We start from the raw sequence: 26765 nt of genomic DNA on the forward strand, positions 1-26765 counted from the left end.
CATTAACTGGCAGATGTTTTGAAAGGAAAAGGCCATTTGTAACATGCTTTTAAATCCTTGCTTTAAATGACAGACCATGCTCCTCTGCTACTTCCATACATTTAAAATTCTCACTCAGATTATCAAGATACTAATCAAGGAGAGAAGCAACTTAGAACTGAGGAGAAATTTCCTGACAGTTAGAACAATTAATCAGTGGAACAACTTCCTTCCAGAAGTTGTGAATGTCCCAACACTGGAAGTCTTTAAGACGTTGGATAGCCATTTGTCTGGAACGGTATAGGGTTTCCTGCCTAGGCAGGGGGTTGGACTAGAAGACCTCCAAGGTCCCTTCCAACTTTGCTTTTGTATTGTATTGTATATAAGTAGTGCTCCTTTCTTTAAAATTCGCTTTCAGCAGCTTATTCTTATCAGTGAAGCTGTTACCACCAGACCCAACTCACCGGCCTTTCATATTGCTGCTACCATTCAATACACAGACATCAATGCATATAACCAGACATATAGAAAAGAAAACAAGGGAAAAAGAGAATATAGGGCTACTGGATTATGTATAGCCTCAATCTGTATTATTGGCTGGATCAATTTCTCTGTCCAGTTGGGAATGATGGGAAATGCATTTAATATGAAAACCAGTATCACACAGTGGATAAAATATCAATTTGGACCAGGGAGACATATATTCAATTCCTGACTCATCCACTGAGATCATGGGTAGCCTTTTTAGTGAGGGTAAAATTGGGCAGAACACTTTTATATATGTGCCATCAAAAGCTCAAATACTACTTTCATATTGTAGTTGGATGATAGATAGATAGATAGATAGATAGATAGATAGATAGATAGATAGATAGATAGATAGATAGATAGATAGATAGATAGATAGACAGACAGACAGACAGACAGACAGACAGACAGACAGACAATAGGTAGACAGGCAGACAGACACATCAGGTAGCAGTAGCTAGCTCACCTTACAGGATCTTTAAAAAAACTACCGTATTTTTCAAAGTATAAGACACACCTTTTTCCCTCAAAAAAGAGGGTGAAAATCTGGGTGTGTTTTACAGCATTTTTGGCCTCCTGAAAACCTGCCCCTTCACCAAAATAGCTGTGCATAGCCTTTAAGAAGCTTCCAGAGTATTCCTAGGAGCTGGGGAGGGCAGAAATGAGCAGAAAATGGGCCATTTTTTTGCTCATTTTTGCGCCCCCAGCAACACTCTATAAGCTCCTAAAGGCTATGCATGCCAGGTTTTTTGATAAAAAATGGGCCCGTTTTCACAAAATATGAGCCAGTTTTGGGAGGTCTGCAGAGTATAAACACTTTTTTTTAAAATTTGCCTCTTCGAAATCTTGGTGCATCTTATGCTCTGGTGTGTCTTATACTCCAAAAAATACAGTATGTATGGTCAGAACTGGTTAATATTTGGAGGGGAAATCAAAAATGAATTCCCAGGGTACAGGCTAGCCAACAGAAATAAAGAACAAAATTAAGCAATATGATATATGAGAGAGAGGGGGGGGGAGGGAGGGAGGGAGGGAGGGAGGGAGAGGGAGGGAGGGAGGGGGAGAGAGAGAGAGAGAGAGAGAGATATTATTCGAACGCCTGGTAGCAAATATATTCACAGGTTAAAGCCACTTACAGTGATTGCAATCAAACAAAATTTGGTAACTCTTTCTTAAATTTCCACTGACTGAACTGCTAGTGGAAAGATGGTATTCTCCTTATCCAATGTACTCTTATTCTTGTAACAAGGGAAAGCTATTTGTCAAAGGAGATTTTATCATATCTGAAGATTTATCCCTGATTTCCTGATACGCACAGGAAATATTTAACTGCTAATATGATGATCGTGCAGCTATTTCTCATCATCTGCTTTAAAGCTGTGTCATCACTGCTATTTCCAAAATAAGTACTGTATGTTTTTCTACATGGAGATGTACTTCAAGAATGGGAATAAGGTAGCTCTTTATTTTTTCCTTTTTTAAAGAAGACATTTTTCAGAAAATATACTCTTCTCATCTAATAATATACAAATTTCTTCCATAACTGGAATCAAACTGGAGCAAAGAAAAATAAGTATCATGGTCAGGTGGGAATGCTAATAAAAGAGGAAATATGCCCCTTTATATCCTCAAACTGTGGAGGGTACAAGGCAGGATTGTCTAAAGATAAGCTTCTTTATGCAGAGTGTAACAAAACTGATATGTTGAACTCAGTCATGCTCACTCATTTTTGCCTATAATCATGATGAATGTTGCTACATGATGAAAGATGCTACATTCATCACAGGATTTAATATGTAGATTGCCAACTCCCACCAAGTCCTTCTTCCATAACCATTCATCTACTCTTTTGACTACTGTAATCAGATTCCCATCTCAATTATAGCCTTTACTTCTCTTATCTTCTTCTCCTTTCCCAATCTTCAATCATTTTTCATCATGGTACTCTTCATTTCAAGAAGCAACGGGTAGAAACTAATCAAAGAGAGAAGCAACTTAGAACTAAGGAGAAATTTCCCGACAGAACAATTAATCAGTGGAACAACTTGCCTTCAGAAGAAGCTCCAACAATGGAAGTTTTTAAGATGATGCTGGATAACCATTTGTTGAAGTGGTGTAGGATTTCCTGCCTAAGCAGGGGGTTGGACTAGAAGACCTCCAAGACCCCTTCCAACTCTGTTATTCTGTTCTATTCTGTCCTGCCCATCTCCTAAAATCATTTTCTCCCCAATTTATATTACCCTTAACTAATCCAGGCTTCCTCTAACAAGGGAGAAAATTGTTTTTATTCAACTGGAAGAAGTTCAAAAGAGAGAAATTCTACTTGCTATGCTGATTAACCAGACTTTCCACCCCTGTCTCTTCAGTCATTATAGGAAGGATTTCAATCCATCCGGAATTTCCTGCATCGAAACTTAGCATTCAATTCATTCCATTACTACTGGCTCTCCTCCAATTGGTGGCTTCAGTGTACTGGTTGCTATGACTTTAGCAGTTGCTCCTACTTCAAAATGCAGAAGGCATTCCATATCACTACACTGTAATTTGTTGGAGTTCATTAGCCATTTGCTTTAGGTGCTTTGATCGGTAATCACTTTGTCATGGTGGCATTATCACTGTTCTGCACCTGGCAGTCTCATGATGCTTGAAATGATTTTAGCGTTAATAGGAAAACAATTTTTAAATGATGCCAGTTCACCTCACCCCTTCCATTTTTAATTAGAGAAAAACTTTGCTTTCTTAACTCACACCTTTTGCTAAATAGCTTGCAACAAAATAATGCCAAATAAAGAAACAAAAACACATCACAATCCCTATTAGAGAAAGGAGAATGTTCCATTCCTTGGTTTCAGCTATCAGGTTTTAAAACCCCATGGGGAATCAGACACCTGGAATGCTTTCCTACTAAAGCATTCGGAGTCAATGAATGCAAGTATAAACAGCGCTGCAAGTACAAATAAAGTGTTTCAAACAATTGAAAATGAAAATCTGTGCCAAATCTGTGATTTATATTCACTTGTAGCATATATAGAATTTGTAATCAGTACTGTGCTGCCTAAGAAAGGCTGGGGGTTGTGAATCAGAATATTCTCAAAATTTCAGCTTTTAAATGAAATCAATGGATGGTCCTCAGTTCACCACTATCCATTCGGCACTCGCCCATAATATGGTACAATTGTTTTCCAAACCTTAAAAAGATGCCATTAATTTGGGGGAGTGGATGGAATTTGTGTAAAGTTTGGAGTGGGTGGGAAATAGATGGGGGGGGAGTACAGCAGATCAGTTCTTTTCTAGAGGGTTTATAAAAGAAAAGGCATCACTTCCCAGTGGGAAAGGCAGATATATCGAGATAATTTATTCTATTTAAAATGCATTTGGTTTGTTTTCATGTATATTCGTATGTATCATCTTTTATTTCTGTTATTTATGTGATGGATTGATTGATTGGTTTATGTCTTATTATAAATCTTTTCCTCCTTTCAAATTGTAAGGTAAAGATAAAGGTTCCCCTCGCACATATGTGGTAGTCGTTTCCGACTCTAGGGGGCGGTAATTTGGGTTAAGACAGAGGGATGGGAACAAAATCACCCAGTGAGCTCCCATGGTTAAGGAAGATATGAAACTGGCTCTCCTTAGTCCTAATGCAATGCTTTGACTACTATGTCACATTGGTTCTATGGAGGGCATTCAAACAAATATTTATTTTGACTGCAAAATTGCTAATTTAGGGTTAGCTTCTTGGATACTACCCTCCAAAAAACCCCAACCCCTAACCATTTCAGATTTACCAATACAGTCCCTACTCAGAAAATAAAATACAAAAGATTTCCTATTCTGCCTAGAGCTGTGTTTTCAGCCTTGGCAACTTTAAGAAGTGTGGATTTCAACTCTCAAGAATTCCCCTACCTGACTGAAGGACAGTATGGATGTATGAGAGAGGCACCACAAGGTATTATTGGAAAGTATTTGGCTGGGAAAAGGTCCAGGAAACCAAGAAAAATGGTGGGAGATGAATATTAAAGAATGCAGGTTTATTTTGCTACATTTGAAATAAAATTTCTAATCAATTTCAGGTCTGTATTTGCTGTTGTATGTTTTCTTCAACCCAATTTTCAGATACAACGAACCATGTAATAATCACGCTGGCTGAGTTCAGACTACCCACTAAATTAACATGGTTTGCTAATTTTTCTCTCATTTTGTCATGCAAATAAAACCACTCTATTGTTGGAAATATTTTAGAAATGTTTTCATAAGGTAGATCAACAATAGGGGAGCCCTGAACTATGAAGAGAGCTTGGGTTATGAAGCAGTTTATCATCAGAACTCCTGGAAACACAATTAAGCAAGTTTGATTGCCAAGGTCTCACTAATCTCTATCACACATTTATGTGTTTCCAGGATATAGTCTATAGGTAAAGGTAAAGGTGTGCACATATATGCTAGTCGTTCCCAACTCTAGGGGACGGTGCTCATCTCTGTTTCAAAGCCAAAGAGCCAGCACTATCCGAAGATGTCTCCGTGGTCATATCATCAGCATGACTAAACGCCGAAAGTGCATGGAACGCTGTTACCTTCCCAGCAAAGGTGGTCCCCATTTTTCTACTTGCATTTTTACATGCTTTTGAACTGCTAGGTTGGCAGAAGCTGGGACAAGTAACAGGAGCTCACTCTATTACGCGGGGCCAGAGATTTGAACTGCCCACCTTCTGATCGACAAGCTTAGCGTCTTAGCCACTGAGCCACCGCATCCAGCCTATAGCCAGTACTATATTCTGAACAGCATTAGATTGCAATATACACACAGCCCTAAATACAAAGTACATGATTCCAGGTCAACAAACAGAGCACTTTAAAGTGTCTTCTAATCTAAAGGTGCAATGGTGAATTCAGCCATAGACTGAGCAAGGAAAAGGCTTTATGTATTCTGTAAGTGTCCAAGATACAAATAATCTTTGCATCTGCCTCATCTCCCTTATTAGATTAACCAGGGCTGCTATCAGTGAAGATTATAGATCTTCAGACAACTTTTTTTTTTAGCCTGGGGTTACAATTCCTTTTGTACCCACAATCCACTAGGAGGCAGTTTCACAATACAATACAATACAATACAATACAATATAATAGCAGAGTTGGAAGGGACCTTGGAGGTCTTCTATTCCAACCCCCCGCCTAGGCAGAAAACCCTATACCGTTTCAGAAAAATGGCTATCCAACATCTTCTTAAAGACTTCCAGTGTTGCGGCATTCACAACTTCTGGAGGCAAGCTGTTCCAATGATTAATTGTTCTAACTGTCAGGAAATTTATCCTCAGTTCTAAGTTGCTTCTCTCCTTGATTAGTTTCCACCCATTGCTTCTTGTTCTACCCTCAGGTGCTTTGGAAAATAGTTTGACTCCCTCTTCTTTGTGGCAGCCCCTGAGATATTGGAACACTGCTATCATGTCTCCCTTAGTCCTTCTTTTCATTAAACTAGACCTACCCAGTTCCTGCAATCGTTCTTCATATGTTTTAGTCTCCAGTCCCCTAATCATCTTTGTTGCTCTTCTCTGCACTCTTTCTAGAGTCTCCACATCTTTTGTACATCGTGGAGACCAAAACTGAATGCAGTATTCCAAGTGTGGCCTTACCAAGGCATTATAAAGTGGTATTAACACTTCACATGATCATGATTCTATCCTTCTATTTATGTAGCCTCGAACTGTGTTGGCTTTTTTGGCAGCTGCTGCACACTGCTGCCTCATATTTAAATGGTTGTCCATTAGGACTCCAAGATCCCTTTCACAGTTATTACTGTTGAGCAAGGTACCACCTATAATGTACCTGTGCACTGCATTTTTGTTGCCTAAATGTAGAACCTTACTCTTTTCACCATTGAATTTCATTTTATTAGATAGTGCCCAATGTTCAAGTTGGCAAGATCCTTCTGTACCTTTAGCCTATCTTCTGGAGTGTTGGCTATTCCTGCCAGCTTGGTATCATCTGCAAATTTGATGAGTTCCCCATTTATTCCCTCGTCCAAATCATTGATGAAGATGTTGAAGAGTACTGGGCCCAAAACAGAGCCTTGGGGTACTCCACTGCATACTTCCCACCATGAAGATGCAATTCCATTGAGGACTACACATTGAGTGCAGTTGGTCAGCCAATTACAAATCCATGTGGTGGTGATGCTGTCTAACCCACATTCTTCTACTTTATCTAGTAGTAGGTTGTGGTCTACCTTATCAAATGCCTTACTGAAATCCAAGTAAACTATATCGACGGCATTCCTCTGATCGACTAATTTTGTCACATTATCAAAGAATGCAATAAGATTAATCTGTCATGATCTGTTTTTGACAAAGCCATGTTGGCTTTTGTCTATTACTTTGTTTGCTTCTAGGTGTTCGCTAATTGATTGCTTGATTATCTTTTCCAGAATCTTTCCTGGTATTGAGGTTAGGTTGATAGGTCTATAGTTTCCTGGATCTGTTTTTTTCCCCCCTTTTTTGAAGATGGGAACCACATCAGCTCTTTTCCAGTCCTCTGGTAGTTCCCCGGTGCTCCAGGATCTCTGAAAGATATAGTTCATTGGTTCTGAGATCTTGTCTGCCAGTTCCTTCAGAACCCTGGGGTGTAATCTGTAATCTGGTCCTGGTGATTTGAACTCGTCTAGGGTAGACAGGTGCTCACTTACCATTTTCTTCCCTATTTCAACTTGTGTTCCTAATCTGATTTTTGTGGTGCTGTTTTTGATAGGTTGGACTGTTTTATCCCTTTGTGTAAAGACAGATGCAAAACATGAGTTAAAGAGTTCTGCTTTCTCCCTGTTGCTTGTCACCTTTTTGCCACTTTCTCCCAGCAATGGACCAATTGTTTCCTTAACCTTTTTCTTGTTTTTAATATGTTGGAAGAAGCTTTTTCTGTTATTTTTTACTTTAGTGGCAAGCCTTTCTTCATTGTGAGCCTTAGCTTTCCTCACTTTATCTTTACATGCTTGGGCTATTTGCTGATATTCTGCCTTATTTATGTCCCCCCTCTTTCCACTTTTTATACTTATCTTTTTTGTCTTTCAATTTGTCAGAGAGTTCTTTATGCAGCCATGCTGGTTTCTTTTGGGTGCTGTTATTTTTCTTCTTCATTGGTATTGTGCTAGACTGGGCTTTTGTAATCTCATTTTTCAAAATTTCCCAAGCTTCTTGAGTTGTTTTCCCCTTGAGGATTCTCATCCATGGAATTTTTCCCAAGCTCTCTCTAAGTTTATTGAAATTATCTCTCTTAAAGTCCAAGACTCACTTGCCCCCAGGGTTCCTGTGGCTTCAACACCTTCTATCATTTCTTCTCTGTTAGTGAGAATTAAGTCCAATATGGCTGATCTCCTTGTTCCCTTCTCTACTTTTTGGGAAACAAAGTTGTCTCCTAGGTTTGTTAGGAACCTGTTGAATCTTCCACTTGGTGCAGAGTTTGTTCCCCAGTTGATATCAGGGTAGTTAAAAAACCCCACTACTATTGTGATGTGCTTCCTACATACCTTAGTTAGCTGACTAGCAAAAAGTTCATCTACTTCCTCTGCTTGGTTGGGTGGCCTGTAGTATAGACCTATGGCAATTTCATTTCCCCCCAAACCTTTAATATTGACCCAGATGCATTCAAGATAGTTCTCATCATTGTTGAGCTCTATTTCTGTAGAGCGGTAATTATTTCTTATATATAGTGCAACTCCACTTCCTCTTTTATTTGGTCTATTTCTTTTAAATAATTTAAATCCTTCTAGCTGTATGTTCCATTTGTCAGTTTCATCCCACCAAGTTCCTGTAATGGCAACAATATCGTATCTGCCCTCTTTTACTTGAATTTCTAATTCACCCTGTTTATTCTCATACTTTGTGCATTGGTGTATAGGCATTTGAGTCCATTTTGATTGACCCTATGTTTACTGTCTACATAACCTGTGTTATTCCTGACTGCCCCTATTTTCTTGCCACTTGTATGATTCATGCACATGGTATGGCACTCACTATTAAATGCTTGGTTTTGCTTGACAGCAGGAGTGATAATCTTACCCGCACAAACATCTGTGTTACATGCACTGATAACCCTATGAATTTTAGATTGCTGGGGACAAAAATTTTCTATATCAATTAATTCTCTGTCCCCGCTGTTCAGTTTAAATGTTTACCAGAAAATCTGTGAATTTAATGCCAAGTAACTCAGTCCCTTTCTTGGATGGGTGCAAACCATCTCTTTTGTACAGTTTTTCATTAAACATTAAACTTTACTACACACTGGCCCTTCCCTTTTTGTTCCTTATATACTGGTAAAACCTCTGAAAAGATAAGCCTACAACCTATACTACTAAGTTCATACCCCAAGCTCTGGAAATCATTCTTCACAGAAAGTACATCTTTTTGGGACAGATCATTTGTGCCAAGATGTATAATAGCATCAACATCACAGTCCTTACTTGCATTCTTGACTATCTTAAGAATACGCCTCTTGTCTCTGCTGGCAGTAGCACCTGGCAGACACCTGACCTCTTTTAAAACCTCCATATCCTTTCCTAAATTTACATCCCTTATGATTGAATCACCAACCAGAAGGTGACTTCTCTTTTTGCATACCATGCTCTTCTTGTGCTACTGATGTGTGATACCTGGTTCCACATTTCGCATTTCCAAAGTAAGTTCTTCATTTTGGACCACGATTCCCTGCTTATTTGAGTCACCATTATCACAACTATCTTGATCTGTCTCTTTAGTGTCAGCAAGGGCGCTATATCTGTTATGCTGGGTCACAGCAAAAGCTTTGTGTTTATGGTTCACAGCTCTCACCCTGCCAGGTTCCATGGTTGTCCAGACTGCGCTCCTCTTTGCGGTGGGGGGGGGGGGCTGATAGCGTGGCATCTCCGTAGAGTGGAATGGCCGAATTGGACACCTAATTTCTGCTTGAAGAGCACAGATTAGAGATTCTAGATAGGTAATCTGTCTATGTAGACTAGTAATTTGTTTACAAAAGGAACAGTATCCAAATTTGAAAAGAGTACTGCGAAAGACAGGTGCAAGACAGCTATTACATTGAACTAAACCTGGCATTTTGAAATAAATAAAATCACAATTTCAAGCGCACTAATCTAGAATGTATTATTACTATTTTGGTTTATGGACATATGATTCCACTACCTGTTCCTCTTATTCTCTCTGCTTCCCCTTTCCAGCCAGCAGCTCCAATCACCAGCCACAGGAAAGTTCAAATGAAATGGAGTTAAGGGGCCACTACCTCTTTTTCTCTCTGCTTCCCCCTTCCAGCTAACAGTTCTTTTGATGACGTGTTGATTCCACTGAAAAGCCTTTACGCCCTTTTTCTGAACCCGTTTGGTTTTATTGGGGTTAATTGCAAAAATAGGTCTGTTAATACATTAACACATTGCCATTTGCAGCACATAAAAAGCAAGACATTATTATGAGTTTGTCATCAAATACTTGAGGCTTGTTTGGTCTGGGGGAGTGAAACGGCTATGCATGCGGGCAACAGATTGTCCACTTCTGACTAAGTAGCCAATTAATTGTCACCATTTACTGTATATTAGTGTTGCTGGAAATATTCGGCAACCCTAATATAAATGCCCATTTGCAGTGAGATAAGTGTTTTATATTATTGCTCTCAGAAAAAAAATTGTTTCATTCCCTTGCTGTCGGAATTGAACAGCGTGATTCATTAGCTAGAAACTGCAAGATGGAATATTAATTTCATTTAACCCAATGCCAAGGTCCTAGATGACAACATAATAAATTGTTATTCTATCATTGGGTTTTACACTCTCTCTCTTTCATGCACGCACGCACACACACACACACACACACACACACACACACTGTGCATGTGTTTGAATTCAAAGCAACAAACATACCATCATCCCAGAAAGACAGAATATTATTAACTTTCTTCTATTGAGCCTCTTCCATAAAGTCTATTCATTCCTTCACACCCAAAATTGATGGTTTTATCTATCACAATTCAAGTAGATGCAATGCTACAAAGATGCTAGTTAGGAAATAGCAAGCATAATACAAGACCCATCATCTACAGGAAAGCTCAGATTATGAAGTGAAACACATTTGCAGCCCTCAGCACAATATCAGAGAAGTTTAAAGGTGGCCCATCCTGCTCCAATGGATGGAAGAACAATCAGAATATCCTATTTTTGCAATACCTAATAGCATTCCCCACTAGCACTCGTGAAATTGTATTTTAAAATAATATTCTAGGCCTTTAAAAGCAGCACTGCTTTAATTTAAACTCCAAAATTCAAATTGGCTATCTACCATTAAGTTTGCAATTTTTAGTTTGACACATCTTTTCTACTATTTGTTTAGATTATAGCCCATATCAAAGCACAAGGTTCAAACACATATCACCAATAAAATCTTATACAAGCAATTTAAAATAAGAGTAAGGTAAAATACAATAGTTATAGGATAGTATACAATATAATTTAATACATAAATATATAAAATAGAATAAAATGACACAAAATTATATTTTGGTGTCACCCTTACAATCTACCCCAATCAGTCCAACATATGCAGATCTCAACCGAACCGTTCCTACAAAATTTGTTGGTTTGGTGATCCAGGAGATTTGTGATTGTAATTTTATTTGCTCTAGTAGATGTAACTTGGGGAGTCTATCAGTAATTTCATTGACTTTGCACCAGTAGTTGTACGCTCTAATTTTGGATAGTGCATTAATTGTATGAATTCCCAATTCAGCTCTAACTGCTGCAGCAGATCATCTTGGATCTACACCCAGAATATGTCTCAAATGCTGGGAGTTTAGATTCTACATCTTTTGCACCTTTGGAAATGTTAAACATACCCATACCTGAGTGGGGGGGGGGTTTCCTGGTGGACTCTGAGCTTGGGGAACTCAGAGAGCACCAAAGACCCCTCCTTTCAACCTTGAGCTACATATATTCTCTTAAATTGGCAGATCCATATAATAACATATATTTCTGTTTGGTAATTGAAAAAAAAACCATTTGTTTTTGCATTGCCTTACTGCAAGCAACATACTGCTTCTAATATTGCAATCTTAAATTTTTATAGTGGATAATAGGAACACAATTGCTGTACATTGTTTACAACTGTCGTCCCTGATTGTCATATTCCAAGGGAAACAATCTTGAACTTGGGGAAGGTAAAAAGCTAACCAATGAGTGAACTCATGCTAAAAGGAACAGAGCAAGTAATCTCTGCTCAGGACCAATCAAAGCCCTGTGAGCATATGGTCCATGACTTCATTTTTTTCTTGCAAACTGGCTACTGCTCTTTCCCATTCCTTGCACTTTGGATTCATCTACAGTCTCAATTTCTTGAACCAAGAATCCATAAAACGTACTTACATCATGAATACCTCAGTGGTACTGCACAAGAAATTAGAATCTAGTGTTGAAATATTTTACCAAACTTTAAATACATTATTCTTAAAAATGTCAGATGTATGATAATTTTAATAATAAGGCGTGATAAAGACGTAATGGGAAACTCAAGGAGCTATATGACCATTTGGTTATTCAAAAGGTGTATCACTTCAAAATATAATGTGTTTTATGCAAACATTAGGATGCTTTTATTTTGGGTTGTTTCTAGAGTTTTCCTTTCTTTTTTTCCTTTTTTGTATTTTAGCATACACAATTGTATATATGTATATATGTATATATGTATATATGTATGTATGTATGTATGTATGTATGTATGTATATATGTATATATGTATATATGTATATATGTATATATGTATATATACAATATATATATAAATTATAACCCAAATGTCATATTTTTTTACTGAATGTCCTGGGCAATTTCTGGATTTCATGTTTTGCTTTGCTCTAAAATCTGGGGGAAAAAATACATGCAAACTGAGAACATCTTATGGCACAACTGAAGACTTAACATTTTATTTAAATAGTAACTTTGAATTTTCTCGTAGGAATAAAAAAGGAAATATCTGAATTTGACTTACCACAATTGGAACACCAATGTCTGGCCAAAGGAGATCTTCTGATGGAAGTTTGGGGGAATTCCAGACCACTACAACTTTATTTAAGTAAGGGAGACCATTGAGTCTCTCTAAGGAGTTCATTAAGACTTCCTCTCGCTCATAGGTTAACATGACTACTGTAAACTGCTCCCTGGGAACATTGCCACCCAATGAAGCTTGGAACTCCTTCCCAGAGCCACCAGCTCCACCACCAATAGGTCGAAATCCAGTGCCTGACCCTAAAAACTTGGCTTCTGATGGTAGCACAGGATCAAAGGGTGTATGAGGAAAGAGGTGGAAGGGACCAGGAGCTGAGTTCCAATTTCTGTAAATATCCATTGCTGTGAGAGTAAAATTGCGTAAATATTTGGGAGATGAGTATGGTGGTTCAGTTTCTACTGGCCCCAAATCTAAATCCCCATTGTCCGCCATATTGGGATCTGTGCCAGCAGCTTTGCCAGAACGGTGAGGGATCTCCACCGCCATTTCCTCTCGAATGGGAACAGCTGGAATTTGGATTCGTGTCCTTATGACAGCCAAGAGCGTGCTAAAAACAGTGTCTGAAGTGGAAAAGTAGGTTTCCCATAAGAAACGGCCCTGCCTCCTCATGGCCAAGAGGTCATTGTCAGAAATGCTCCTCAGAAGGAAGTGCACTTCTGTAATACGTGGCTTTGGTATAATCAAGGCTGCCTCATTCCACCGAATTACATCATGATAAGGCAATTGGACTTGCTCTCCAAGGATGACTGGAATAGCCCCAACTTCTAGAGCCTCAAACAGTCTCATTGCACAGCCAGCAGAGATCATAAGATGGGTATCACCCGGGGTGATTATCAGTGCAAAAGTAGATAATTTCAGTAGCTGTAGTCTGTCTTCCCTTTCTCCACAAAGAGCCCACTCAGTGGGCAAACTTGCCTTTGGCTGATTCTTACACGTAAATTCCACCAAGACAAAGTCCAATTTGCTGTCTTGAACAGCCTTTAACGTGGTAATGATCCTATCATCATAATCTGCTGGTGCATTTCCTTCGATTTCTTCCTCAAATGATCGTACTTCTTGTAAGCTGGATCGGAGAGATTCAACCTTCTCCCCTTGGAAACTGAATAAGTATTTTCTCTTTACTGGCACCTGGGGTGGGATCTCTAGGAAGTTGGGTTCAGACATGGCATGGACCAGAGGAGATACTACAATGTCAAAACCTGGACGATACTGTACATCATAAAAGGTGGACTGGGCAATCATGGCCCTCCCAGTACTGACATTATAAAGGAAGTTTTGAGTTTCTGACTTCCTGGATAAATTAATAATGAGATGGTTATGTCCATCTGTCCTCCAATATGGCAGAGCGTGCAACTGTTGTTCTAATTCAGTAGGTTTAGACATTACAGGTTCCTGCATTTCTCCTACTAGGACAATGTAGAGACAGGCAATGTTTGCATTTTCAGTAACATATATGTTGCTTCTGACAGTGGATTCAAAGGCTTGCTTAATTAAAGGATCCAATGAGCTCCCAAAATTAAATTGGTCACTGTTGTAGACGTATACTGGAAAACCAGAGGTTAGTGGACAACGTGAATAGTCAAAGCAATTATGCAGCCGGCAGTTTCTATTGGATTTTGGCATGGGAAAACTAGAGTCATCTTTGTCTGGTAGCAGCCGAATCGGCAGTGAAAGCTTGGGCTGGTTCTGAGCCATCAACTCTTTATATGAATGCTCTGTTTGACTGATAACATTCTTTAGTTGCAGAAGATCCTGCTTCGCATTCTCAATGCTTTTCTTGCAGGCTTCAATCTTGAGATTCAGCTTGGCAATCTCACTATTTAACTCCTGCCGCTTAGCTTCCAACTGGAGCAGCTCTTCACTCACTGACTCTCGAATTCGACATAAATCCTCAACATGCTTCACCTCACAAAGTTCGTTACCTATGCGGGGACCAAAGATGCGCTTGCCAGCATCATCTACATCATCTATGGTGGTTAAGTAGTAATGGGCAATGAGCGGAAAGAAGACCAGGATAATGAATAATGTGAAGCTAAGCCAAGTGAGTCGAATCCGACTGGACCATCGTAGCATCCAAGGTTGGCCTCCATTCCCTACTCCCCCATTCCGCAACATTGTATACCCAGTCATGAGTCCCAAGGTTGGTGCCACACACCTCTATCACGTGGGATCAGTAGCCATACCTAAAACAGTTTGTATCCCAGGATTTCCAGAAGGAAATATTATTGTGTCTGTTTGACAAAAAGCCAATAGAATGGAAATTTCATCTTCTTGCAATGGATACAACTTTTGATTTGACGGGAACCAACAATCAGTAACACTTCTCTCAAGCTTCAATTAACTGGGTGTCACAAGGCAAGAGAGAAGAGGCTTGGCATGGCAATCAGAAGTCTTCTCTGGGCCAAATACACACAAAAGGAGCACTTCAAATTTACTGTTGTGGTCGGCATTCTGAATTAGCATCCAGTAAGCAAGGCAACCATGAAGAATCCCATGCTATCAGTATCCCTCGCTGTCATCAAGCTGCCGGTAGTCCACTAGCCTAAAAAACAACAATGATATGTCAGATCATATAAGCAGTGAAGTTTTCATTAGCCTAATTGTTTAAAATACAATTCATACAATACAGAGCTTCCTGCCAAAACCATCTTCCTCTTACACATACACCTATTGTCTAGAATTTCTGATTGGTTACGTATAGCAAGCATATTGCCTCTTATCAAAATGAGATAGAAAACATAATTTACTTAATAGCAATTCCTCAAAGATAGCATAACCTTTTTATGGGAACATGTATTTGAACGATAAAGGAGAAATAATAGCATACTGCTCTACCTACTATCTTTAAAAAAATTATGCTGATCAGACATTATTTGAGAAGTATATCTGATGTGAGTGTCTTTGATGCAAACCAGAATTGTCATTCTAATATAAAACTTACAAATAGTATAAATACTGTATCTGTCCATTCTTAGATCTAGCTAGAACAGGGTGTCAAACTTGATTCATTGAGGGCTGCATCAGGGTTGTGTTTCACCTCAGGGGGGAAGGGGATAGGTGTGGCCAAGGTGGGCATGGCCAGCTCTGCCAGCAAAAACAGGCTCCCGATTTCAGTTTTTGCCTGGGACAGCCTCCTGCAACCCTCTGCCAGTGAAAACAGATCTCAGGAGGGCCTCATGAGACCCTTGCAAGCTCCATTTTTGGTTGGGATGGCCTCCTGCAACCCACTGCCAGTGAAAACAGAGCTTGGGAGGACCGCGCACAGCCCTCACTAGCTCCGTTTTTGCTGGCAGAGGCACCATGGGCCAGTCCTTCACTGTTTCCAGGACGGCACTGCAGGCCAGATCTAAGCATCCCACAGTCAGGATCCAGCCTGCGGGTCTTGAGTTTGACACCCCTGATCTAGAAAGATGTGCTTTTTATAGTGAAATATAAAGCCAAAGTGGACCTTGATAATTACTCAACTTCAGTTATCTTTGGCAAAATATTAGAAACTTTATGACAATGATTGAGCAAGAACAAGTTTCTGAGTTTTTGAAGGAGAATTTAAGAACCAAATTAAAAAAGAGCTTTTTCCCCAAGTATCTCTGTTCTTATACCTTTCTAGGTGAAAGGTTCTAGGTTTTCTGATGCAGGTTTCCATCATTGACATATAGAGAACTGGATGAGGATAGGAATTAATCATACTTGAGGGGGGGGGAAATCAACTGAGCTAATGAAATTAGCAGATTTAAGAGGATTTCCCTCACATCTCATAATTGGCTTACAGAATTTACTGCAAGACACAATGAAATAAAACAGTTTTTTAAAAGAAAGGAAAAGACTAAGGGACGGTGAAATGTCTGTTTGATGATATAGTCTCACCTTTAAACAGAAAGAATAATTAATGAGTGCTCTAAGGTGGGAGATTTATAGCACTTGATGGTCCCCCTTCAGTGCTAGAAATCTCCCACCTTAGAGCACTCCAAATAAATCAGACTACAACTTCTAGGATTCCCAGCCAGTATTTCCAATTATTAAATGTACCTATAGTCCTCGACTTACAAGAGTTCATTTAGTGACTATTCAAAGTTACAATGGCACCGAAAAAAGTGACATGACTGTTTTTCACAGTTACGACCTTTCTGGAATCTCCATGATCATGTTTTCAAAATTCAAATGCTTGAAAACAGGTTCATATTTATGTCCGTTGTTGTGTCCGAAGGTCGTGTGATCCCTTTTGTGACCTTCTGACAAGCCAAGTCAACGGGGAAGCCAAATTCACTTAACAATCGAGTTACTAACTTATTGTGCTTCACTTAACGATTGTGGGAAGAAAAGTCATAAAGTGGGGCAAAATTCACTTAAGGAATGTCTCACTTAACAACAGTAATCTTGGGTTCAATTGTGGTTGTAAATCGAGGACTACCTGTAGTTAAATAAATGCAGAGAGATGTAAGGTCGCCATAGTAGTTCGCTAATATTCAGGCCTGAACACCCGCCAGAAGTATTATAATAGCATCTTTATTTGGGATTGGCTTTTAAATCCCCAAAACGGTCATGTGCCAAAGTTACAATTCTTCTTAGTCAAAAGAAAATGTCTTGTTGCTTTGGACAATACAAGAATGTGAAAACAAGATAAAAATACACTCAGCTGAATTGGATTAAATACCAGTGAAGTCATTTGCAAACACACTGCCCCCATTTATTCATTCACAATGCTGCCAATAAAGGGCAACCACAAACATTTCACAAGGAAAAAGTGAGACACAGTCCTGCAAAAACAACAAGAAATAACTCTGGATTTTTAACATTGTACATTATAGGAATAGAGGCATGCAGGTATTGGGGGAAAGTGGGGGGGGGTGTCTCCAAGTCAGTCTTGACTCCTAGCCACAATCTGGACAAATCCATGCAGTTTTCTTGACACAATTTTTCAGAAGTGTTTATTTTATTGTTCTATTATTTTACTACTGTGCTGTTTACACTCTTCTCATTTTTCCCTTTTTATTGCTATAAGCCACCTAGTGTAGTCTCATAGTGATATATATATCGAACAAATAAATAAATAAAACTAACTGGCTTTGGGCCTAAGGTAACGTTAGAAGTGACACTGTCTCTTTGGTTTCAAGCCTGGTGCCTCAAACCACTACACCAAACTGGCTCTTAAGAAAATAAAGACCTGTGTTGAAAAGCTACATTGTTTATGGATCTGTGTTGTTGTACCGATATAAGCATTAGTAGGTACTACCATAGTGATATTATGCTGTCCAACTGTTAAATCTTCAAAGTAACATGTTATTGTGCCCCTAGATCCAACTGCCAACCCTAGGCTGTATGAAACAGATGGGGTTTATTGGATGCAGAATATATGCAGGGACTAACCACTTAAACTAAAATAAAGATTACAGAATATGCTTTGTAAAAATGTATACAATTTATATCATCTGAGCTCCTGCATGGAAAGGAAGAGATTCCAGGAGAAAAATTTATGTCCAAATCTTACTTTTGTGTCCTTTTTCACTGACAGCCTTCACTCTCTTACATACTCCCTGTTCTCTACTATTTCTGTCTTTGGACTTAAACCCTGCTAAGCTTTATCTCCTACTGACCATCCTTGTTGGACTGCTCTTTTTTCCTAATACTGTAGTTTTTCCATTCCAGCTGGCTCGAAATTCTGGGATTTGAAGTCAACATGCCTGAAGAAGACATCTAATGCGTCCTCTCTATTGCATCATAATCTTGTTTCTATTTTTGCATTTTTATGCAGCATACCTGGCAGTTTTAAATTATTTACATGATCAGAAAGTGAGCTAATTTGATTGAAATAAAATTCATGTACTTTGCGGTAGGCATAAGAATAATACTACAATATGGAACATCCAGTTATATTAAACACGGGTGATTCAGGCCAGACAAGAAAAAGAGAGCATATCCAAGAGCAGATAGCAAATTCTATCATCTTAATTATCATAAGATTTAGTGACAGCTATCAGTATGAATGGTCAAGAAGGAATTAGATAAAATCACAGAGGACAAGATGATATATTGTTTTCAATATGAAGGATGTTATAATATCAATTTGAAGACAACAATTGGAGAAAACCTGGGAAACTACATCAACTTTTATTTAGGCATAAATTGGGAGGCAGGCACTTTTATACCTGAATATCAGCATTAAGACACAACCACTGAAGTGTTGTCAGTAACAGCCTTTTATAAGACTTCCTAGATTTGTGCCTCATTTTGTATTGTCTTACTGCACAACTTTTACAGCTGTTAAAAACCGCAGGTGGAACTACCATTTTGGATGACACATTTCCCTCCCACCCTTCTTCCTTACAATAAGGGGAATGTCTATTCTAAGATAAAAACATAAAACTTCTGTACTCCACTATTTTGTTATTCTTTTTGTTATTAAGACGAGCCAAGATATTGTATGCAGCCTGCCTTAGAAGCAACCGTCCAAAAAAGTGACTGCTTGCTTCTCAAGAGGTTCATTCTTAGCTAGCTATAAAAGCTTTCTTGAAGCCACAAAAGGATAATGATGATCAAGAAAGAAAAACGGCTTAGATTTCTACTTCTAACATCACCTTAAATGAACAACATCTATAAATGCCAAGTTTCAGCAAAAATACATTTTAATCATTGCATGGATTTATTTAGCATGTGTCTGTTAATACACTACAGATTCTATAGTAATCATTATGACTTAAAATGTTTAGCTGTCATTCATATGGGGACTTTGCACCCTGCTATCTTGTCTCAGCATTCAAATAATAATAAATTGAACTAAGTGCTTCATCCAAAATAGAGTCCACACTATTATCTTTCTGTCTAAAATATATAATGGTATGAAAGTCTGAGGATCCAATATGTAACACAAAACTGTCATATATTTGCTCACAATTCATCATCCGAAGGTTTTGTGAACAATTCCACCTTGATATCTTTGCCTGATTTTGTGTATTTGCTTAAAAGATGGTATACCCAAAACTGTGTGTGCCCCTGTATGCTGGACTAGTTATAACTTCTATGTGATCTTCAAAGGCAGCTCTGCGTAGTTTATGTTGAAATAGTCTAACCAGGAAGTGACCAGACCATGAATTTCTCTATTACTTTACCGGATCTAAGACCTGTAAATACTTCAACTGACCAAATTATGTTCATCTGCCAACATTAGTTTTTACTTCTTAACTGAAGAACCTGGTTTGGAAAACTGATCTACCAAAATAAGCCATTTAAAAAAAAAAAAAAGATATACTGTAATTTTGAGTAACATGGGACTCGGGAAACTAGTATCAGTTACCCTATTCAGCATAATACTATTTAATGAAAACTACAGTGATTCCCTAATATTTCAGACAGAGAGGAAAATTTCCTACCAAGTTTCTTTTTAACAGGAGATGTCACAGATTGTTCTGCCACTCAAAAAAATGTGTTGCATTTGAAATGGCATAGCCAACTACAGGTATATCAAATTATTATTATACTTTCATTTCACTTTCTGAACATATTATGGTCAACTCAAGGTGAAGAGCATACCGTATTTTTCGGATTATAAGAAGCACCTTTTTTCCTCAAAAAAGAGGCTGAAAATCTGGGTGCCTCTTATATACTGAATACAGCATTTTTTGCCTCCCGAAGCCCCGCCCCCTTCACAAAAAATGGCCTTGCATAGCCTTATGGAGACTTTCAGAGAGCTCCTGGGGCTGGGGAGGGCAGAAATGAGCAAAAAATGGGCCGGTTTTTTTGCCCCCCAGCCCCCAGCAGCACTCCATAAGGCTATGCATGCAATTTTTTGGACTAGAAATAGGCCCGTTTTCACGAAAAACGGACCATTTTTTGTTCGCCCCCCCCCCCCCAGGAGCACTTTGCAAGACCACCAATGCTACTCAGGCCTTCTTTTAAAAAAACAGGCCCGTTTTCGCAAAATATTGGCAGGTTTGGGGAAGTTTGCATAGTACAAAATCTTTTTTCCCCCGTTTAGAAAGCTCTTTAATTGATTGAAGAGAATTACATTGATCAAGTGCTGTGCCAGCAGAAACAACTACAACAGCTCTCTCTCCCTCCCTCCCTCCCTCCCTCTACCTACCTATCTACCTACACACACACTCTCTCTCCCTACCTATCACTGTATTTCTCTGTCTCTCTCTATTTCTCTGTCTCTCTATTTCTCTGTCTCTCTCTCTCTATCCCTTTATCTACCTACCTACCTAACTACTCTCTCTCCCCCCCCTACCTATCTACTGGATTTCTCTCTCTATTTCTCTCTCTATCCCTCTACCTACCTACCTATCTACCTACACACACTCCCTCCTTACCTACCTACTGTATTTCTCTCTCTTTCTCTCCCTGTCTATCCCTCTATCTATCTACCTCCGTTTTTTAAATTTGCCTCTTCAAAACCTTGGTGCGTCTTATACTCCGGTGCGTCGTATACTCTGAATAATATGATACTTAGTATTGCTGCGTCCTCATTCCCATACAACAATTAACCTGGAAGGTAGGTTAGAATGAGAGAGAGTGACTGGCCTGAAGTCACCCAGCTGGCACCTAGGGCAGACATAGAACTCACTGTCTCCTGCTTTCTAGGTCAGTAGCTTAACCCCTATACCGAACTGGGTCTGTCTGTAAACATCACGCAGAAGAAACGGAACTGATGGTTAAGTATCTGCAAGGCACAAAAATGGCAAAATTTCCTAGATATGAAAGTTCTATTTCTGGTTTTTGATAAAACATGATATCCTTATGAATCGCAGCAGCCAGTATCAAGAAGGTACTGATTTTAGCATTGATAATAATGTACCACTGTTATAACTTATTTATTTATTTATTTATTTGTCTTGTATGCCGTCCACTCCCGGAGGACTCCAGGCGGCTCACAAAAGACAAGGGAAAGGGGGGAATGAGACAAAGACAACATATTAAAAACAAAACCAACATTCACAATTTCCGTGGAGGTAGATGCTTCTCAGCTCCCCCCAGCCTGCTGGAACAGCCAGGACTTGGTGGCTTTGCAGAAGGCCAGGAGGGTAGTAAGGGTCCGTATCTCAACAGGGAGCTCGTTCCAGACGGCCTATGGATCAGTTTATCAGCAAAAAAATAACTTTTGACTTTAGCAAAATTAGATGAGGTCATCAGTAGAGAATTCATGCTTTTAAGATGGATTTATTTTATGTTTTTAATATTGTTTTTTTCCTTCTAAGTCTGTACTTGTGGTTTAACATATCTATTTCATATACCTGAAGTTACAAAGTAAGCATTCAAGAGTAGAACTTAAAGTCTGCATTTCTGTACACCCTTTGAAAGGTAGTTGGGGGGGGGGGAGCAAAGGTTGTACATAACTGCAGTACTATAGAATAAATATCAGCAGAGGTGGTATTCAGCAGGTTCTGACCAGTTCTGGAGAACTTTTAGCGGAAATTTTGAGTAGTTCGGAGAACTGATAAATACCACCTCTGCCCCGCCTCCATCTATTCTCTGCCTCCCGAGTCCCAGCTGATCGGGAGGGAATGAGGATTTTGCAATAACCTTCTCCTGGAGTGGGAGAGGGAATGGAGATTTTACAGTATCCTTCCCCTGCCACACCCACCAAGCCACACTATGCTTATCAAGCCACGCCCACAGAACCAGTAGTTTAAAAAATTGAATCCCACCACTGAATATCAGGAGAGATTTTTAAACTCTCCTTTGAAAGCCAGAAGCGCTCAAAAGTTGCTAAAGGGCGGGGAACTTTGCCATTTCCATCTAGAAGCACTCTCAGCCTTTTAACCTTTCATTTTCTGCCTTGTTCCTCAGATTTTTTTCAGTAAGAGCCCATCAGCAAATTATTAAAGAGCTTTACACAAAGCTCTTGTAATAGAACAGAAATTCTATACCAGCCCTCTTTGCTGCCTCTAAATAGCAAGCTAATTTTATATAATGGCCTTCAGAACCAGTCACAAAAGGCATGCTAAGAAAGATGTTCTTGCCTTTAAAAATTAGACCAACGTATTCTCCATTTACAGCAACAGTGGGTGTGGGGAGAAGATATGTGTCAGATGACTCAAGCACACAGATATAAACCACTGGGTTGTGTTCAGGCTTTAAAACCCCAATTCTGAAATTCTAGACTAGGGGTCGGCAACCTTGAGCCCTCAAAGAGCTATTTGGACCCGTTTCCCACATAAAAGAAAACAGTGGGAGTCACAAAACCCTTCCCGTGCCTGACTAATTCCTGAGCACCCACAAAACTAGCATATGTATTTGAATTAAAGGTTCTGCTTTCTTCTGAAACTTTTCTTTTCTTGTATTTATCCATGGATTTATCCTCCTGGGGGCCGAAAAGCTCAATAAAACATGTGCTGGCGGGTGTCACACATTGGGGGTTGTGACACATATTTTTAGTGACAGGGACCCGCAGCAGAGGGATGAAAGAGCCACATGCTGCTCCAGAGCCGTGAGTTGCTTTCCCCTGTTCTAGATCTATCCATGAATCTGAGAGAGAAGAATGACCATTTTTTATGCATGAACACTATAAATGATATATATAAAGAGATCATGAATGTATAGCTGTTTATTGGGGAACTGCAGGAAGTTCAAACTGAGAAATTTGCAACATTCTGGAAGGAATCCAGATCTAAATGAGTCTCTTTGCCTTCTATAATATTTTGGCAACAATAAGTCATGCCACTATCACCTTCAGGATAGATACTGCAGTATGCTTTATAAGGTGCTGCAATGAACTGCAGTTGATACAAATTACAGTGGCCCATTATAGCCATGCAGCTGCACTGGTCACCAGTAAGTTTTTGAGCATAACTAATCAGAGGGTTAATTCTGATTTCTATAAACCTTAATGATTTGCCTGTGAAAATAACTGGAATGATTAATAAATCATCCAACATTGAGCAGGAAGTGTGTGTGTGTGTGTGTGTGCGCGTGCACGCGCATGTGTGTGTGTGTAATGTTTCCTCAGATGTAAAAGGAATATTCATGTAACATTACAATAGATTTGACTGGGGTGTGTATGAAGATCTGTATAATTATACATTCAGACAGTTTCCAGTTGTTGGATGAGAACACAAATGATTTGCATCAAGTATTAGGGCCATATGATAAGGAATGGGGAATATGGATTTGAAAATTTATAAATTAAGAATCAAGGTAGCTTTGGGAAAATGAAGTGAATGGTTGCAAATAATAGAGGGGGAAACTGCAGTAAGCAGATGGATCTTTGTACTTTAATAGAATGTCTACCAAAGATGGGAAAATGGATGGAGAAACTTTAAGACATGCAAATGCTGCCAGAAACACAGTTGCTTTGTATATTATTTGTTACGACATAATTGTTGAAAGTAGCAAGGATTTTTGTGCAGAAGGGCATCCCTTGTTCCACTAGATTATATGAAAGTGAGAGTTATAAAAAGAAGTTGAATAGTGTGAGAATAGGTTATTTAAGAAGTGTGGTTTGGTGCTGAATAAACATGGATTGAATGCAAAACTCAAGTTACTAGTATGAGATGAGTACTTTGTAGTGGTTTGGTTACATAGAGGAATGAATCTCAAAACAAATATATAAAGAACAAATGGTCTGAGAAGAAAATGAAGACTAAAAGCCTTTGTCATGGACCCACCTCCAAACCTCTCTCCAGACGCGAGTTCAGAGGAGAAAGAGGAGGATGAGCCGGGTCCTGGCATCTTGGAGGAAGAGAGCATGGAGGTAAAGAGAGCTGTGGATAAAGGAGCGGGGCACTCTAGCCCCACAGAGCAGCCTCAGCTGGGACAGTTAGCCTGGAAGATAGAGGCGGAAAACCGAGCATCTGCCAGCAGTCAGCAAGGATAAGCAGGCGAAGTTCACACCTCCTCCTGATCCAAGGATGTGGAGAGCAGAGAGGAGACAGGTGCAACCCCTCTTTTTTTAAAATATATTTTTATCATTTTTACATTTAAAACAATGCAGTACCGCGAAGTCGAAGTGACCATACATTCACATTATATACAGCTAGTCTCAACCATTAACCATTAGCCTACTTAATACATTGTCTAGTCTTCTGTTCAATCACAATATATACAGTTTGTTCCAATCTTGTCACCTTGTCTTATACCAATCATAAAATCTGTTCCAGACTTCAAAATATTCTGATTCCCCTTTATTTTTAAGTTCAAGAGTGAGCCTATCTGCTTCCGCACAGGCCAACACTTTTCTGATTATATCTAGCTCTGATGGTGTATTTTCTTTTTCCCAATATTGTTCATAAGTTATGCGCGCCGCAGTTAGTACATGTATAATTAGATAAAGTGTATCTTTCTTAAACCCCTCCGGTATTATACCCAGGAGAAAAAATTTCTGGTTTAAACAAGATTTGGTCTCCCACTATTTGTTCTAACCATGATTGAATCATTTTCCAATATATTTTTTTGCCTCATTGCATGTCCACCACACATGATAAAAAGTGCCCGGTTACTCTTGAGGAGGCAGTAACGGTATTGCCTATTTAATCCCGTCCAAAGGAAGGGGCGTTGTTGGAACAATGTATCCAGTTTCTTGCCCGGTGTTACTGTTTCTTGCATCTTGACCTACGACCCCATGTTTGGACCTTGGACTGGCCTTTGGACTACGTTTGCACTTCTTAGATTAAGTCTTGTCTAACTTGGGAACCGGACCAGCTTGTTTGGTTTGCAATTGAACCGATTGGGGTGTGGGTATGTGTATGTGGGGGGAGGGATGTTTTGAATAAAAACCTCTAAACCAGTGTTTCTCAACCTTGGCGACTTTAAGTCCTGTGGACTTCAACTTCCAGAATTCCCCAGCCAGCTATGCTGGCTGGGGGATTCTGGGAGTTGAAGTCCACAGGACTTAAAGTCGCCAAGGTTGAAAAACACTGCTCTAAACACTTTGTTGTGAGCAAGTGTGCGTGAGCAGGGCAGCCCAGCCATTGGGATTTGAGGAGCTGATTAGATCTTAGGAAGCTATGATGGTTTGCAATAATAGAAAAATACACTGAATGCTGCTGTTATAAATTAAGTGTAGGTATACTTCCTTTCCTTTTATTTCATACATTTAATTTTTTTGCTTATTATTTATTTTTGTGGTAATTAGCAAGAGACAGAATAAGTTAGTCAGAAGCAGATCTTGCAGTCATCCTTCCTTTTTTTTAAAAAGAGTAACTTCCTTAATATACCGTGCAAATGTTGTACAAATAATAATTCACATTAGCCTCAGCAAAGCATCTAATTAAGTACCCATGAGATATTGATTAGAAACCAGTTTATAAAGTACTAAATGACATGACAAAAACATTGATATATAGTTGACAAGAATTACATTCCTTGAGTGTTCATCAATGGAACCTTATCAAACTGCAGAGAAAAATAACAAGTTTCTATCAACTCTTCAATACGTTCATTAATGATGTGGATGAAGAGTTGATAAAATCAACTCATCAAATCTGCACATAATAAGACAGCTAGTACCTCAAAAGGTCAGAAATGAAAATTCAAACTCTTCTTGACAGAAGGGTGAAATAGGCTAAAAGTGCCAAAAGGCCAATTAAAACTTTTTCATTTATTAAACAAAAATCTAATGCACATGGGATGGGAAAACATCTGGCTTTGCTAAAAGTCTGGACCAGGTCCAGATTTTTGAAGAACCTGAACAAACATTTCAAAGGAACACCACAACCAGACGTTGTCTCCATACCACTTCTCCTTATCTAAGAGTCAACGGAACAGCTAATTGTTGTAGCTTATCCTCATTAATGGCAAGTTGTACTGTATATATTGAACTGGTGATCCACTGGCCAGATGCATCATGAGTAGGCCACGCCTACCTCAGCTCCACAAAGGGGAAAAAAAACATTGAGATACGTCACATGGCGGTAATGTGACACTGCAAGTTTGGCACCCATGATATGTATGGCCTTGGTTACACAAACAAGTGACTTTTAACTGCTTGATTCCCTTTTTATAGGCTGAAGCTATTCCCCCCACTCCCTTTTATCTATCTAGCAGTTCACTCTCACTTCCCTTAGTTTCCCAAGCAGCTACTGCTTTTAGTTAATCTGTAAGACTGCTCTCTAGATTGCCCATTGTGCAGTTGTGCAATTGCCCATGTTGAATGATCAGCAATAGAAGGCAAGCTTTGACAAGCGAAAAGAGGATCCCTTCTATAGCTGCTCCTCTTGGTCTCCTAAACAGTCACTGTTCCTAGCTTCTTTCTTGTCTCATTGGCTAGATAATACAGAGCAGCAGCAACCACTCCACTTTCAATC

General features: G+C 39.2%; 1 protein-coding gene across 1 annotated transcript in view; it reads right to left on the bottom strand.

Moving 5' to 3' along the window:
* The window catches only part of EXTL3 (exostosin like glycosyltransferase 3), a 145287-nt gene that overhangs the window by 27997 nt on the left and 90525 nt on the right, over nt 1–26765 (bottom strand). The window contains exon 3 of the mRNA XM_032215410.1: nt 12514–15073. Within this exon, the coding sequence (XP_032071301.1) occupies nt 12514–14661 (2148 nt within the window). The 5' untranslated portion in view covers nt 14662–15073. The remainder of the gene's footprint in view (nt 1–12513; nt 15074–26765) is intronic.

Source organism: Thamnophis elegans, chromosome 4 (assembly GCF_009769535.1).
Source record: "Thamnophis elegans isolate rThaEle1 chromosome 4, rThaEle1.pri, whole genome shotgun sequence".
NCBI classification, from domain to species: Eukaryota; Metazoa; Chordata; class Lepidosauria; order Squamata; family Colubridae; genus Thamnophis; species Thamnophis elegans.